This window comes from Bactrocera tryoni, chromosome 4 (genome assembly GCF_016617805.1).
Source record: "Bactrocera tryoni isolate S06 chromosome 4, CSIRO_BtryS06_freeze2, whole genome shotgun sequence".
In the NCBI taxonomy this organism is placed as follows: domain Eukaryota; kingdom Metazoa; phylum Arthropoda; class Insecta; order Diptera; family Tephritidae; genus Bactrocera; species Bactrocera tryoni.
In genome coordinates, this window is record NC_052502.1 from 79160332 (window position 1) to 79174608 (window position 14277).

General features: G+C 40.7%; 3 protein-coding genes across 3 annotated transcripts; all 3 read right to left on the reverse strand.

Annotated features, from left to right (window-relative positions):
* Positions 1-1526: 1526 nt before the first annotated feature.
* On the reverse strand, positions 1527-2823 carry LOC120774456 (retinol dehydrogenase 12). The gene has a single exon (XM_040104108.1). It carries the CDS (start codon positions 2696-2698, stop codon positions 1658-1660), a length of 1041 nt encoding a protein of 346 aa, XP_039960042.1. The 5' UTR covers positions 2699-2823; the 3' UTR covers positions 1527-1657.
* Positions 2824-3912: 1089 nt separating this feature from the next.
* LOC120775250 (retinol dehydrogenase 12-like) lies at positions 3913-5261 on the reverse strand. Its single transcript, XM_040105331.1, has one exon. The coding sequence runs from the start codon at positions 5027-5029 to the stop codon at positions 3971-3973; it is 1059 nt and encodes a 352-aa protein (XP_039961265.1). The 5' UTR covers positions 5030-5261; the 3' UTR covers positions 3913-3970.
* Positions 5262-5695: 434 nt separating this feature from the next.
* LOC120774703 (retinol dehydrogenase 12-like) lies at positions 5696-6782 on the reverse strand. Its single transcript, XM_040104432.1, has one exon. It carries the CDS (start codon positions 6780-6782, stop codon positions 5727-5729), a length of 1056 nt encoding a protein of 351 aa, XP_039960366.1. The 3' UTR covers positions 5696-5726.
* Positions 6783-14277: the final 7495 nt, after the last annotated feature.

Here is a 14277-nt window from a genome sequence, read left to right on the forward strand (position 1 = left end):
CGATGCTGACGGAGCTTTTGATGTTGCTCAGCGTCAGTTTACAAAGCGCGGATACCAAATTCAGACTTCGCAGCATAAAGGCAGTTCTTCGCGGCGTGTTTATATAGCTCGCCCAGCAATTCATCGGCCAGCAGGCAGGAGAAGTGTTCCCTCCATAATTTTAGTATGCCCTGAGCATCAGTCACGAGATCACCTCTTGGGATTCTACAAGAGTATGCTCCGGTCTTGAAACCTTCTGTTAGTCGGCGCATCTTTTCGTAGAATTTTTGAGCATGACCCCTGTCGGCCAGCGTGTCAAGCTCTTCGTACTCACGCATTTCGGCCTCTCTCTTTTTTTTGTCTGCAAATGCGTCTCGATTCCTTCTTCAACTCTCGGTGAGATGTGAAATCTATTTGTATCAAAATACGCTCCGATGCTTAAAATCGCCTGTACAAAAGTGAAAAACTTATGTACATATGTATATGCTAAAGCTTTAGCTTTGTTCTAATTGGATATTATTACACCTTCGCATTATTTACTATTACGTACTATTTTCCGATTTTACATGCAAAAAATTTCCGACTTCCTCTTTTGTGCCCAAGCGAGGTGCATAAATCAAAATATTAACATCTGAAAGTAATCTGTTAATAGGGTGTGTTAGTTTCGCAGTGATCTCTACTCCCACCTGTCACTCGGTATGCACATTTGTAGCTGTTAATGGAGCGCATATGAGATAAGTGGCGTTGAGTGCTGCAAAAAGGTCGATTGCCGACAGCTTGTGGACATAATATAAATAAATAGACGATTAGTTGTTCGCCAACTGGTATGACACAACCGAGCCTCGTGAATAACAAATGGCCGGTGGGTGGCAAGTGCATGCGATACCGTTATATCTTGGCACTTGTAGGTGGTTAATTGAATCACGCGAGAGGTCCGACTACCAGCCCCCTAGTGGGCATATATAAGTATATATGTACATACATACATACATACGTACATATGTATATGTATACATCGTATATTGAATTATGACAGGAGGGTGGAGTATGAGCTAATGAAAAGTAATGCAAATTGTGCTCGCATTTCTAAAGATGGGAATTAATTATTTTGCAACGTTATCGCTGAATCAGCACAAGAAGCTGCATAAATTAAGCATTTCCAATAGCGTTGATTGCATCGTCAACACATACATACATATTAAATTATTTATTTACTGCATACAAATCTACACATAAATATAAAAATGTAAACAAACAGCATGAAAATATATAAACCAAATACATACACACATGTATGTACATATGTATATGCAAGTGAAGCGTATATTGGAAGCATTGTTGCAAATTTTGGACTTTTAAATAAAAATGTGCGCTAACTACCAAGAGAAAAGCAGAGTAAGCACAGATCAGGTTTGCAAAATGAGAGCTATAGATCGCGCGTTGTACTATTATACTCGCCGTTGATCGTCTGTTTACACTTCAGTTTGCGAAAATCTTTGCGCACCCCACAGAAGCGTTGCCCACGCACGACTTTAAAAAGTCGCAAATTTTGTGTTAATGTTTCTGAGAAACTTTTATTACATTCGTTATACCGATAGTTCGCTTACATACAAACATACTTATATAAAAAAATATAAACCCTATACCTATTTATAATGCGGTTTTTGAACCACTAAGCCTACGAGCCATTCACTGTCACCACTTCCATTTCGTTGTGCTTCGCGCTCTCGCTGAGTCCCACCAGTTTCTCGCTCTCCGTCCATAGCCAATCGGCTGTGTCCTTGTTCTTTGCCCACGGTAGTAGCGGCCAGCGCATTGAATCGCTGTAGTAATCGCCACTGCAGAGTTCCAAGGCTGGATCAAGCGCCAGCCGGAGTTGTGTTTGCGCACCATCCTCCGGCGACTTCCACAAGAACTGCACCAGGTAATGCAACAAACCGAAGCCTGGAAATTTTATATGTCGCACCAATTCAGTGCGCACTACGCCAGGATGACAGCAGTTCACTGTTACGCCAGTGCCTTGCAAAAGTTCCGCCAATTTACGAGTAAACAACACATTTGCCAACTTACTTTGCGCGTAAGCGCCGAAGAAGCTCGAATAATGGCGTTCGCTATTCAGGTCATTGCGTTTAATTCGCCCGAAAATGTACATGGCTGAGCTGACGACTACAATACGGCTTGGCGCTGATGCTTTGAGACGCTCCAGCAGTAGATTTGTCAGCAGAAAGTGGCCCAGATGATTCACGCCCAACTGCTGTTCGAAGCCGTCAGCTGTGAGTTTGCGCGGCGTGGCCATAATACCCGCATTATTCACTAAAATATCCAAACGTTGCTCATCGCCCAGAAAACGCGTTGCAAACTGGCGCACAGATGCCAGCGAAGCAAGATCCAAAGTACGATTATAGACATGCTGATTGCCAGTGCGCTCTATAATCTCCAGACGCGCAGCTTCACAACGCACCGCATCACGACACGCCATATAAACACGTCCGCCTCGACGCGCCAATTCCAAGGCGGTTGCCTTGCCGATGCCTGTGTTGCAGCCGGTCACAATCACCACTTTACCATCAATGCGGTTCGCCTTGCGATAACGCGGACCCTGTATGCATTTGCGCAGCAGCCACAACAACAATACAACGATTAAGCCAATAAGGAGAATTGGTAGTAGCCGTGCCCAAATGCCATAGAAACACAGCCTCTCATCCTCATTATCTGGCATATTGTAATCGGATCGTGTATTATTGCTTGTTTGTGTATGTATGTATGAATGTGTACGCGTCGTAGCGATTTATTTTATTTGTTTAAAGTGAGACTTTGCGTATTCAGCGTCGAGCTTAAACTGACTTTCCAGCTCAAATCACTTCCACTGGCAGCGATTCGCGTTTTCCTCACTCGTTGATAAATGCTAACCAAGTCAACATAATGTTTGCGCGCTGCTCAAGCTCAGTAAGCTCTTAATATTAGCTGCAGCATATTTTTCGACAGCGGTGAAAGTGGCGGCTCCCATATACAGAGGCCATAGCACAAAGGTTCATACAAATGTACATGGAAAAGGTAAACGATAGCCCAATTACTCCGGGCAGCTTTCGAATATACACAATTGCGGCTCTGGCTTCCGCTGCAGTCGTTGTTAAATGTAGCGAGTAAACAGCGACGCATTAAAGCCGTCTTTATACGCTCGACTCACTAATAGATAGAGCGTTAAATACCGGTATTCTAAGCCTCTCGAAGAACTTTGAGCTCGGTTGGCCTCAGAACTTTACACACACAGTTTCGAACATTGTAACAATTATAAGGTAGAGCAGTTTTGAGCACCGCTGGCAGCACAAAACGAGGCTACGCTTCTCACATGTTTACTTGTCAAATAGCCTCTGTTGTGGCTGCTTTGTATTCCAGGCATACCAGCTGCAAGCAGCGCCCGTGCCAGTGTAAGTCAAAGCTGGCAACCGGTTCGCCATGAACTTCCTCGCCAACAGCAAACAGTCTATAGATAGACTTGCATATATGGTTGTATTTGTGTACCAGTTATAAGTACACGAAGTAAGAACAGATTATTTCGTTGCAAGCGGCGCTGAATGCAAGCGCTCTAAACAGTGCTGCTGCTATAGCTAAACTTGGTCAATGCTGAGCAGCTGCACCCTATAAGCGGTCTAGGCTCATAGGTATTACTGATATACGGTACCAACAATGTTATAATAAAATCAGTTCAAAATCAAATCAGCAAATCGTGAAAGTGATAACTAAGAAACCTCCTCAACAAATATTTACCATTGCCCAAATTAAAACAAAAAACACTCTCTTGTCACTCTCGGTGTTATTGTTGCTTTATAAAAATAACTAAATGTGTAATATGTGTATACTTATGTATATATGCAGAGGCTTAAAAATTAAGTAAATACAATCAAAAAAAACTAAACAAATGCGATACACACTGAAGCATTTCTTACGAAAGACGCGGAGGAATAGTGCGCTACCTTCCTGGGGCGAGGCTTTATTGATCCACCACTATTGTTTGCACCGCATTTGGCGTTCCTTGAAGGCCGACTAATTTTTCGCTCTCTTTCCATAACCATTCCGCCATCTCTTTGTCTTTTGCTTTCGGCAGCAGAGGCAAGCTGGTCGAGTCTGCGTAGAAGTCACCACTGCACTTCTCTAGCGCCGGATCCAATGCTACGCGCAATGTCGTCTGCGCACCGGCTTTGGGCGTTTTGACGAAGCAGCCAAATACGCGGAACCAAATGGCGTTGAACCAGTGCGTAGAAATGCTGTAGCGACCCAATTCAGTACGCACTATACCGGGATGGACGGAGTTGACGGTTACGCCAGTATTTCTAAGCATTTCAGCCAACTTTCGTGTGAATAGTATATTGGCCAATTTGCTTTGGCAGTAGGCACCCAGGAATTTTGAATAGTGCTTCTCACTGTTCAAATCGTCTTTGTTGATGCGTCCGCAGATGTAGGCCGCTGAACTCACCACTACAATGCGACTCGGTGCACTAGACTTTAGGCGTTCTAGCAGTATATTTGTCAACAAGAAATGGCCCAAGTGATTCACACCAAACTGCTGTTCGAAGCCGTCGACGGTGAGCTTGCGCGGTGTGGCCATAATGCCGGCATTATTTATAAGAATGTCCAAGCGTTGTTCCTCTGCTAAAAAGCGTTCGGAAAATTGGCGCACCGACGACAATGAGGCCAAGTCCAATGTGCGATTGAAGACGTTTTGATTTTGTGTGCGTTCAATGATCTCCAAGCGTGCGGCCTCACAACGCGCAGCGTCACGGCAAGCCATGTAAATGCGCCCACCTCTGCGTGCCAGCTCCATGGCAGTCTCCTTACCTATGCCAGTATTACAGCCTGTCACAATCACTACTTTACCATCGATGCGGGTCTTCTTGCGGTAAAAGGGTCCCTGTACGCACTTGCGTAGCAACCACATAATCAATGCGATAACAAGGCAAAAGACAAGTACGAGCACCAGCCAGGCCCATAGACCGCGAAAGCACAATGATTTTTCGTCGTCTTCCAAAGGGCTGGGTACTTCATCCGGCATATTCAGTGGCTTTATTTGTATATGAAACGTTGGTTTTCAACTAAAATGTCGTTTGTCGATTTGCGCGCTCGCGTTGTTTACTCACACTGCAACTTTCTTTTAGGCACCGTTACAGACAACTAACTGCCATCCACCAACTTCCATCATCATCACTGTGACTTTCTTTTAATAACCAGGCTAATACACTGCCTACTACCACCAGCCGGCAACAACTAATGTCTTATCGCGGGCCGCTCACAGTGAAGATGGAATGCTACGAGCATGAACAAGCAAATACCAGTTTTGGTTTTGACTGTAAGACCTCTAGCTCTCAACGGCTGTGGCACACTCACAGCCCGACATATATACATACATACATAATATACGCCGAAACCGAGTTGATATTTGTCTTTGTTGTTTTTTTACATGTCATATACATATGTACATATGTATGTAATTAACACTTAAATTTGAATATTCGCTAAAAGAACATGCAAAACATTTTAAATTCGAAATATGGGTTGCACATTATTTTTAACGTTTATACATATATATTTTTCGATCTGCTGATTAGAAATGGTATTTTTATATATCTCAATACCTTTATTACTATAATTTACTTTTAATTGAATACACCATTAAATGAACAAAGTATTGTTGCCATCGTGGCAGCAGTCAGACAAAAATTCAAACTTCATACATCTGCCTTAACCTTGTCTCACACGGCGATTGTCTCAATACGTTCGGTTCTGCTTAACCCAACCAACCGCTCGCTCTCACGCCACAACCAGTCAGTCATCTTTTTGTCCGTGGCCCACGGTGGTAGTGGCCATCGTATGTAGTAAGAGTAGTAGCCGCCTGTCGAACGTTCCAAGCTTGGATCAAGCGCTACACGTAGCGCGGTCTGTGCACCTGCGCGGGGTGTGCGAGCGACTAGTCCGTAAAGCTTGTAGATGATGTCCCACAGCCAAGTTGGCGTTTGGTTCTTAAACATTAATTTGGTATACACCATTCCAGGATTGCAACAATTTACTGTTACGCTAGTACCGTCCAATATTGTCGCCAACTTGCGGGTGAAAAGTATGTTTGCTAACTTACTGTTACTATAAGAGCCGAAGATCTTCGAATAACGCAGCTCACTGTTCAGATCGTCCTTGTTAATGCGTCCGAAGAGGTGCATGAAGGAGCTCATTACGACTACGCGACTCGGCGCGGCTGCCTTCAGACGTTCAAGCAGTAGATTAGCGAGTAAGAAATGTCCAAAATGGTTGACGCCGAATTGGTACTCAAAACCGTCGGCAGTCATTGAGCGTGGTATAGCCATAACACCTGCGTTGTTCACTAAAATGTCCAGTCGTTGTTCTTCCGCGTTAAAGCGCGCTGCAAACTGATGCACCGACTCCAAAGAAGCCAGATCCAGGGTGCGGTTGTAGATTTGCTGATTGCCCGTGCGCTCAATAATATTCAGTCGAGTAGCCTCGCAACGCGCAGCATCACGGCAGGCCATATAAATGCGAGCGCCACGCCGCGCGAGCTCCAGCGCGATCTCTTTGCCAATGCCACTATTGCAGCCAGTGATAATGACGACCTTGTCGTCGATGCGATTTCGCTTGCGGTAGTATGGACCTTGTTTGATTTTGCGCAAAATATACAATATGCCAACAACGAGGAATGTTATAAGGAATATTTGTATGATCCAAGCCCAAGCGCCGTGAAAACATAATGTCTTTGGTGAACGCTTTGAGGGTGTATTCAACACAAGCTCCTCGGTCATGATTAAGCGAAGCTACCACACTGCTGCTCTTAAACGGCCTTACCTAAGTCTGCTCTGTCTGAGTGAAAAAGTTGAACTAAATTTCTAAATCTGTCATTTTAAGTTTACTGATTTTTTTGGTAACATTCATATTTTAGAGTTCGATACACGAACTAACCCACACAGCTGCTATTTTCTAGTATTTAAGGAGACGGTTGCCTTGACCGACTACGTGTCAGTTTTGTCCGAGTAGTTTAACCGTTGCACCAAATACTTGGCCCTCGTCTAATACATTATTAAGCATTGCGTGCCTGTGGCTTCAGGCATTTTCGGCACTTAAAATTGCTACCAAAAGAAACTCGGAACTGAATGGAGGGAAGCATTGGGTGTAGCTGTAAACACCATTATTTTTCATAATTAAAAATAATTAAGCCAATTTAAAAACCCTGCAGTCGCTGCTCTTAGCGGCGCTTACTTACATTGCTTCGAAGAAAAGTTATAAAAAAGTAAAATAGTATTTTATTTGCCTTATTTAATGACTGGTCGAGGTGAATAACATTTATGGGTTTCTGTTTTGATTCTGTATTTGAAGTGACAGTTGTTTATTTTTATTGGCCGCGTGTGCGGCTGCCGCACCCAACGACAGCGCCGCACCGAATTTTATATCTTCAGATTTCTTTCTCTCATTCACTCTTCTCTTGTGCTCTTCTGAAGTTTAAACTTTTCGTATATAGGTAAGCATATTCACAACCACGTGTCATTACTGGTCGAAAGGCAAGCAGCTGAGAGCATTTCATAACTCATAGTTCTGCCAAAATAATTTCTGGTGAAGCACCCCCTCGTTTCCTAAGCCAACAGCTGACCATGAGCAGTATTATGCTGTAAAACCTTGAAACATATACATACATATGTACTTGTCGCAATTTCGTCATGAACTGGAATTGTGCGCCATCTCGCTCGCCACTGTAAGGCTTACGCACCGCGTTGTGCCTTCCAGGAAGTTTAAACGCACGTTAGTGCGGTGTTGCAAAGTACACGCGTGCCTTATGACTTCCAACTGCGCTGTTGGAACAGTCGTACATTGGAAAACAAGCCCCATTTCCAGTGGAATACACTTGGGAGTGTTGCATGCCACTGCTTTGTCAAAGTTCTTGTGCCGTGACGAGGGCGGGGACCTCACTAACGCCGATGTGCTGCCCTGCACGTACACCCAACCCAGTGACGTGGCAAGAGGAGCAAGTCTTTTGCAACGCGGAGTATAACTGTTGCCTAGTTCTCGCAATTTTCGCTATTTTTTGTCGTGCTTTTTCGGCTATGCGCTTTTATACCGCCCCCGCCGTCGCAGCTGAGCGCACTTGCCTGCTGGTTTGGCTTTCGCGATTATCGACCGAACTGAGTGTAGGTCATGTCGCTTGTTGCACTGTTGGAAGTTTTGCTTTTTTTGTGATTGTGCGACCGTGCGCTCCAATTCGCCGATTTAGGGTGCGAGGTGCGAAATATGCCTTACGTGTCGCATATACATATGTATGTATAGAGTATTTATACATTACCGGTTATGACACCGTCTCTCTCCTTTGTTTCTAAAATCTGCATTCGAGTGACTTCCTTCAATGCAGTATTTTTAGGCTTTTGATTCGCTTTTATTTTTGGTGGATATTTGTAATGATTAAATAATGTGGCGCTGTCTTTCTACTCTGTCTGCGGCTAAGCTTTGCATGCCACTATATTCTCATACATACATTCACATTTCAGTGCATGTCACGCCATTTTGCTTGCGGTTTATGTCGCTTTTCTAGAGTTTCACTGCATTTCTTTGCCCAACTATTCTGTTTTCCCCATTCGGTTGGCTGGCCGCCCATTTGCCGGGGCGCTGCAGTCAACGGCTGTTATTCTCAGACCGTTTTGGCAGATCCAAATACGCTGGCTTTTGTTATTGCCAAACAATTTAAAAAAATAGTTGCGTCAAACGTCATTAAAGTCCCCTCACAACCGCCACCCAAACGCCGCTAACGTAGGCAAACAATTTGGCATGTCAATATGTGTAATTAACAGCGTACATATACTTATATGTATGTACACTATTCTAATTTAATTAACTGCTTGCGCGATGCCGTGCGCAAGTAAATAACTATTTTGTTTTTGTTCTGTTTTTTTTTTGTGAAAATGACATCTGTATGTAAACAGTCTGTTGTTGTTTATCGCTTGGTTGTGACAGCTGGCGCTCAACAGCGCATCAAATACCTCAAACGATGGCAATTGAAATTGGAATTTGGGTGTTAGAATGATACCTTAATTTCTGCTAATTGTTCTTGTTTTGCCATGCACGTGCTATTTGTGTGTTTTGTGCTGAAAAGTGAGTGCAACAAGCGTGTGTGCGAAGGCCAAACTCATATATTGACAGATCGCGGTGCATAGCTCACCTTGAGCGCAATCGCATGCACGCCTCTATATATTCGCATGCTGCTATTTCTAATTTGCATATACTATATGTATTTATGTATGTATGTATATATCTGCAGCGCTTGCAACCGCACTTGCAAGTTTTCACTTGTCGCCAGCGGCTTGTCTTCTAAGCTTGAGGTCTCGTGCCTGGCGGCATACAAAGTTGTGCTATACTGCATGTAAGCCGCTCAACTCGTGTCTGCATTTTGACTCATACTACCTGTGGGCAGCATTCGCCTGTTTATACAAAATATTCGCATGAATTCGCGATTTTATTGCCTACAAATGATGCAAATTGCAAATTCAAACGGTGTGTGTAAGAAGACTTACTTAACGACCACGCGTACATACATATATACATATGTTTATATATTTATGTATGCAGGAGCTATATTCATACTTTCTATTAATAAGCATTGCTATTTTCAAAAAGGCGCGAATGGCTATATAAAATCGTTTACAAATACACGTTGCTTATTCATTCACGATTTATGTACATATATATACAAACATATAAGTATATATGTATATTATGTTTATTTTGATTTCTGCAAAGTGCAGGGGCCCAGCGGAAATTCCGCAAACAAAGGCTGACCGATGCATGCCAAGCGTTTGCAAATGATATTTTATCCATTTTACATCTTCCGCATTACAGTTAAATATGAAGGTTCAAGTTCCTTAGTTTTAAAGATATTAGTCTGAAATTTTGCACATAATCTTTTCTCACTAAGGAGCTGCTATAGCATATAGCTGTCATATAAACTAACCAGAAGGGTATTATAGCTTCGGTGCAATCGAAGTTAACATTTTTTCTTTTTTATTGTGAGCAGTTGCGAATTAATGAAATTCCATAGCTAGCAAAAAGCTGTGTGTTTTGTAATGCAACCCTTTTCACGCCCATTTCCGCATTATATATCACATTGCAGCAAGTACCTTGAGAAAAAGACCTAGAAATGCTACATATGCGGTCTTTTTGTGTGGTCTTTCTCGACATTGGACTTATTGGACTTGCTAGGTCACCATTGCGGCAACGGAGTGATGGATTTGATCCTAGTAGTTTTTTCTGCTAACATTTCACATAGTCCAATCACACTTTCTTTCACTTTATAAAGGCTAATTACAGCTAGGCAACTCATAAAAGTAACTGAAAGCTTGCGAAAATTCTGTGTTTCAACGGCTGCTGAACATATTTTGTGTCTGTCTAATATATTCCACTGGCATTACAAATTTATGCATATTAATATACATACATAAGAGTTATAAACGTATTTTGTTGAAAGTAGCTTTTGCCTCTTTCATACACTCGCGCGAAAAGAATGCGGAAAGCCAACTTCTAGCTTCAGAGCGCTGGCAATTTCCAACATCTGCAGAGGGCGGCTGCCAATTAATATGCAACGCTATCTATTGGCGGCAAATAAACTGTGTATAGTATAACTGTAATATATGAGTACAGGCGAGTTTATTAGTTTCACATTTATTAAATCATAAATCACACGAGAAACAACGCAATATAACTGGTCGAAATCGAGATACAATATTTGTGTGCGTCAAATTGATAAAATTGTGTGCATGAAAAGCGGGTCCAAGAGCTGTCATCTAATTGCAATTTGCTTTTATTGTGCACTTTATTGGCACTAGACTGTCTTTATTTGCATATTGTCATGTACATACATATATACAAGTATATTATGGAATTGGGTGCATTTAGCCTCAAGGTGGGTGGTTACATGAGCGCCCGTTAACCAGTCAAATGTTGGAGAAATCAGTAAGTGCTGGAAAATTGCAGTTCAAGTTTATTAAAGCTGTGGATTGTGATTGCCTGTGAGTAAAGAATTCAAATTAAATTGCTGCGACACATGAGACTTCTTACATAATTAGAAGTAAACAGTTGTCTTTCGGTCTTTTATGAAGGCCATTTGGCGGTTACAATGAGTATGTAGTTTTGCAAAAGCATAATATTTGGTAGTCGAAAAAGGCTTTTCGTATTTCTCATCAAACTTCAACTTACTTTTTTTTAATTTATAATAATAAATAAATAGAAATTAGTGTAAAACTTTCGAAGATGTAAATCGAAATTTCCAGAACGGAAGCGAGCGAACCATTGTTGTGCTACACGAACTGATGCAGCATCGTTTCCGTAAACTTCGCAAATTTCTTTGGTGGCTTGCGTGGCATTCTTCCCTTTTTTATACAAAAAATTTAAAATATAGCGAATTTCTTCATTATTTTCACTCATTTTTGAATAGCTGTACCTTTTTTTCAACTACCCCGAATTTAATATTTTTTGGTTAAATTAAGCTTAAAATCTCACCTATATGGTATACAATGTGATTGCTAGCACGGGAGATGTACGACTGCAACGACATCTATTGACAAAATACGAAAAGACTTTTTCGACTACCCAATACATATGTATATAAAATGAGCTTGTATCGATTTTGAAATTTTAGTTTTCTAATAAAAATCAGTGTAATTCTCCCCTCTTTATTATATTCTAATTACAAAATCTCTATTTTAAGGGACTTAAGATTACTTCGACTGTCAAAAAAGTTGATTCGAATTACTTTCGTCGAATTTAGTTATTGCCACAAACTTGCATGTATGTCCATATGTATGTATGTGCGCACATGACATTAAATTTTTAAAATTGCACAGTCTCTACCACATGCACTTCATCTATGAACAAATGTAAATATATATGTATATATACATATGTATGTAGGTATGTATGTACTAATCCTTTTGAGTGCACATCAATCTTTTCCATTTATATTTAATTATCTAGACATATGTACATATGTACATATATACATTTATTATGCAATCGAAAGTTTCACTATGAGGTAGTTGGAGGCAGTGTGACAAATGTATATGCAAGCCTTTGACGCTGGGGGGAAGGCATAACGTGCGAAACTGGGTGAAGGCCAGCAAGCATTATTAAAACATGTCTATAAATGTTTACATGTCAGTCGTATTGTCAAGGCTTGGTGGAGCCGTATTTAACTGCAAAGCATTATTCTAACAAGCGACGCAACAATACGCATTTCATACTGCACTCAGCCTGTATACATATGTATGTATATGGCTGTATATATTCCTTTATAAGGGAGTCACCTTAGCAAAGAAGCAGCTTGTCTGCTTTCGTTATTAATTATAACTACTTTTTATAATCAAAATATGTGACTAAGGCGCAATTAAATACAAAAACCAAGTAAAGCAGCTGTGCTATTCTAGTATTGAAAACCAGTTCATGGTACCACTTATTATTATGCGAGTTTACTCAGTTCTGCTCCGCTCATTGTGTTCGGTTTGATTTCATGTCGTGGTCAATATAACTTCATGATTTTGTGCGGCAGCGAAAGCAAATTGCAGGTGTTATTAGTGGTGGTGGACGCGATTATTGATTACCGTTAATCTGCGTTGTAATTATATGTTTCTACCACACCCTTTTACTCTTCACCATATTTTCTATGGCGTTACCTGAATAATATAACAGTAAACTGTTAAATAACCTTTGAATCCTTGAATCCTTCTACATATATCAAACCTTTTAGTTAAAATCAAAAGCGAATATTTTTTTGTATTAATAAGTATTTATTGTTTTATTTTCTTAGAAACAAATTCTTATCGTCTATGGTATATGTACGTTATACTTAGATATATTTTGTGTAGACATGTATAGGTTGTATACATTTAAAGCATTTCACTTAACAAATATTTTTATTTTAAGCAAACTAACTGTTTTTAAGTTACCTCGTACATATTTGTATATATAGATTGATGTATATTTAAGTAAAATTCAACACTCATAAATTATATAAAGCAGAAAACTTTAAGTTATACTTGGCAAGTCCATTTTTTATACAAAGTTCACACTATAACTAGCAGCTAGTAAATATCTAAAATTTGTTTCTTTTTCTTTATGAACTATAAATGAACTGTCACGAAAACTGGAACTCGGTTTCCTGGTTCCTAAGCTCCACATTTTCGTAAAAGTTCAAGTATAGATTTACAATATGTTTAAGAATCTGGTATGCGAATTTTTTTCTAATTTCTTAACAGCGCAATTCGGAAATGGCAGTTTCAAAGTTTTATAGTTTTCGTTTTTTCTATAAAATTTGGAAGCATATTTCCCTGAAAACCGTTTGAAACTTATTTTTTATTACCTCTTCTCACCCCTTTTGCTACCGGCTTCCCACTAAATAGTACTTTTTGTTGTAAATTTAATGAATAATTATTTAAGTGAAATAAATTTATTCGCTGTTACTAACACAACCAGTATCTCATATGGTTTCATATCACACTGTATTAGTTTTAATATAAAAATCTGTTGATTAAATTAGTATACTTTCAAAGTTCGAATAGTTTATAAAAATGTTTTTCATAAAATATAACTATTTTATTTGTTGAATGCAAAAATATACCCTGTATCTATAATATAATGTTTTTGTGTGATATTCCCTTACCAGACGTCGTATGAGGCCAAAAATAGCCAGTGTACTGATCGCCGTTGCCTGTGAAATTTCGCAAATGAGCACCGTTGAAGCGCATTTTTCTTTTCAACTAGCTGTCACCATTGCATTCGTTTGCCCAGATTCAGCTATTTACAAAATTTTTGGGCTGCTTGCCAATTTACGGCGCAATTTCTTGGCGCGCTCCCTCGTCTGTCTAGTCACCGCTTCTTTTCCAACTACCAATGCGGCTGTGTCCTTGCATTTGTGTTGGTCGCGTCAAGTACTGTATAGCCATAGTATGTCGCTACTGTGACAGCCTTCGCTTCCACTTTTCCTCCGCCTTGTTTCGCTCAACTAAAAGCAATGCGTACCAAACATCTAAAGCCAACATTGCTGCCACACGAAACCCAAAATATAGCTGAAAGCATGCAAAGCCTGTTCTGGTGCATTCATGCGGTCTTATCCTGGCGCGCTCTTCGAACTGAATCGTGAGGTTGAGCGACGCAGGAAATGCAGTCGTTTACGTGTTTTTCGACTGCGCCCAGTCGCTTCCGCTTGTTTTGGTTTATCTGCAGAGTCCGCAGCAGCGCCTGTTGTTGTTGGAGTTTTAGTACGTTTCT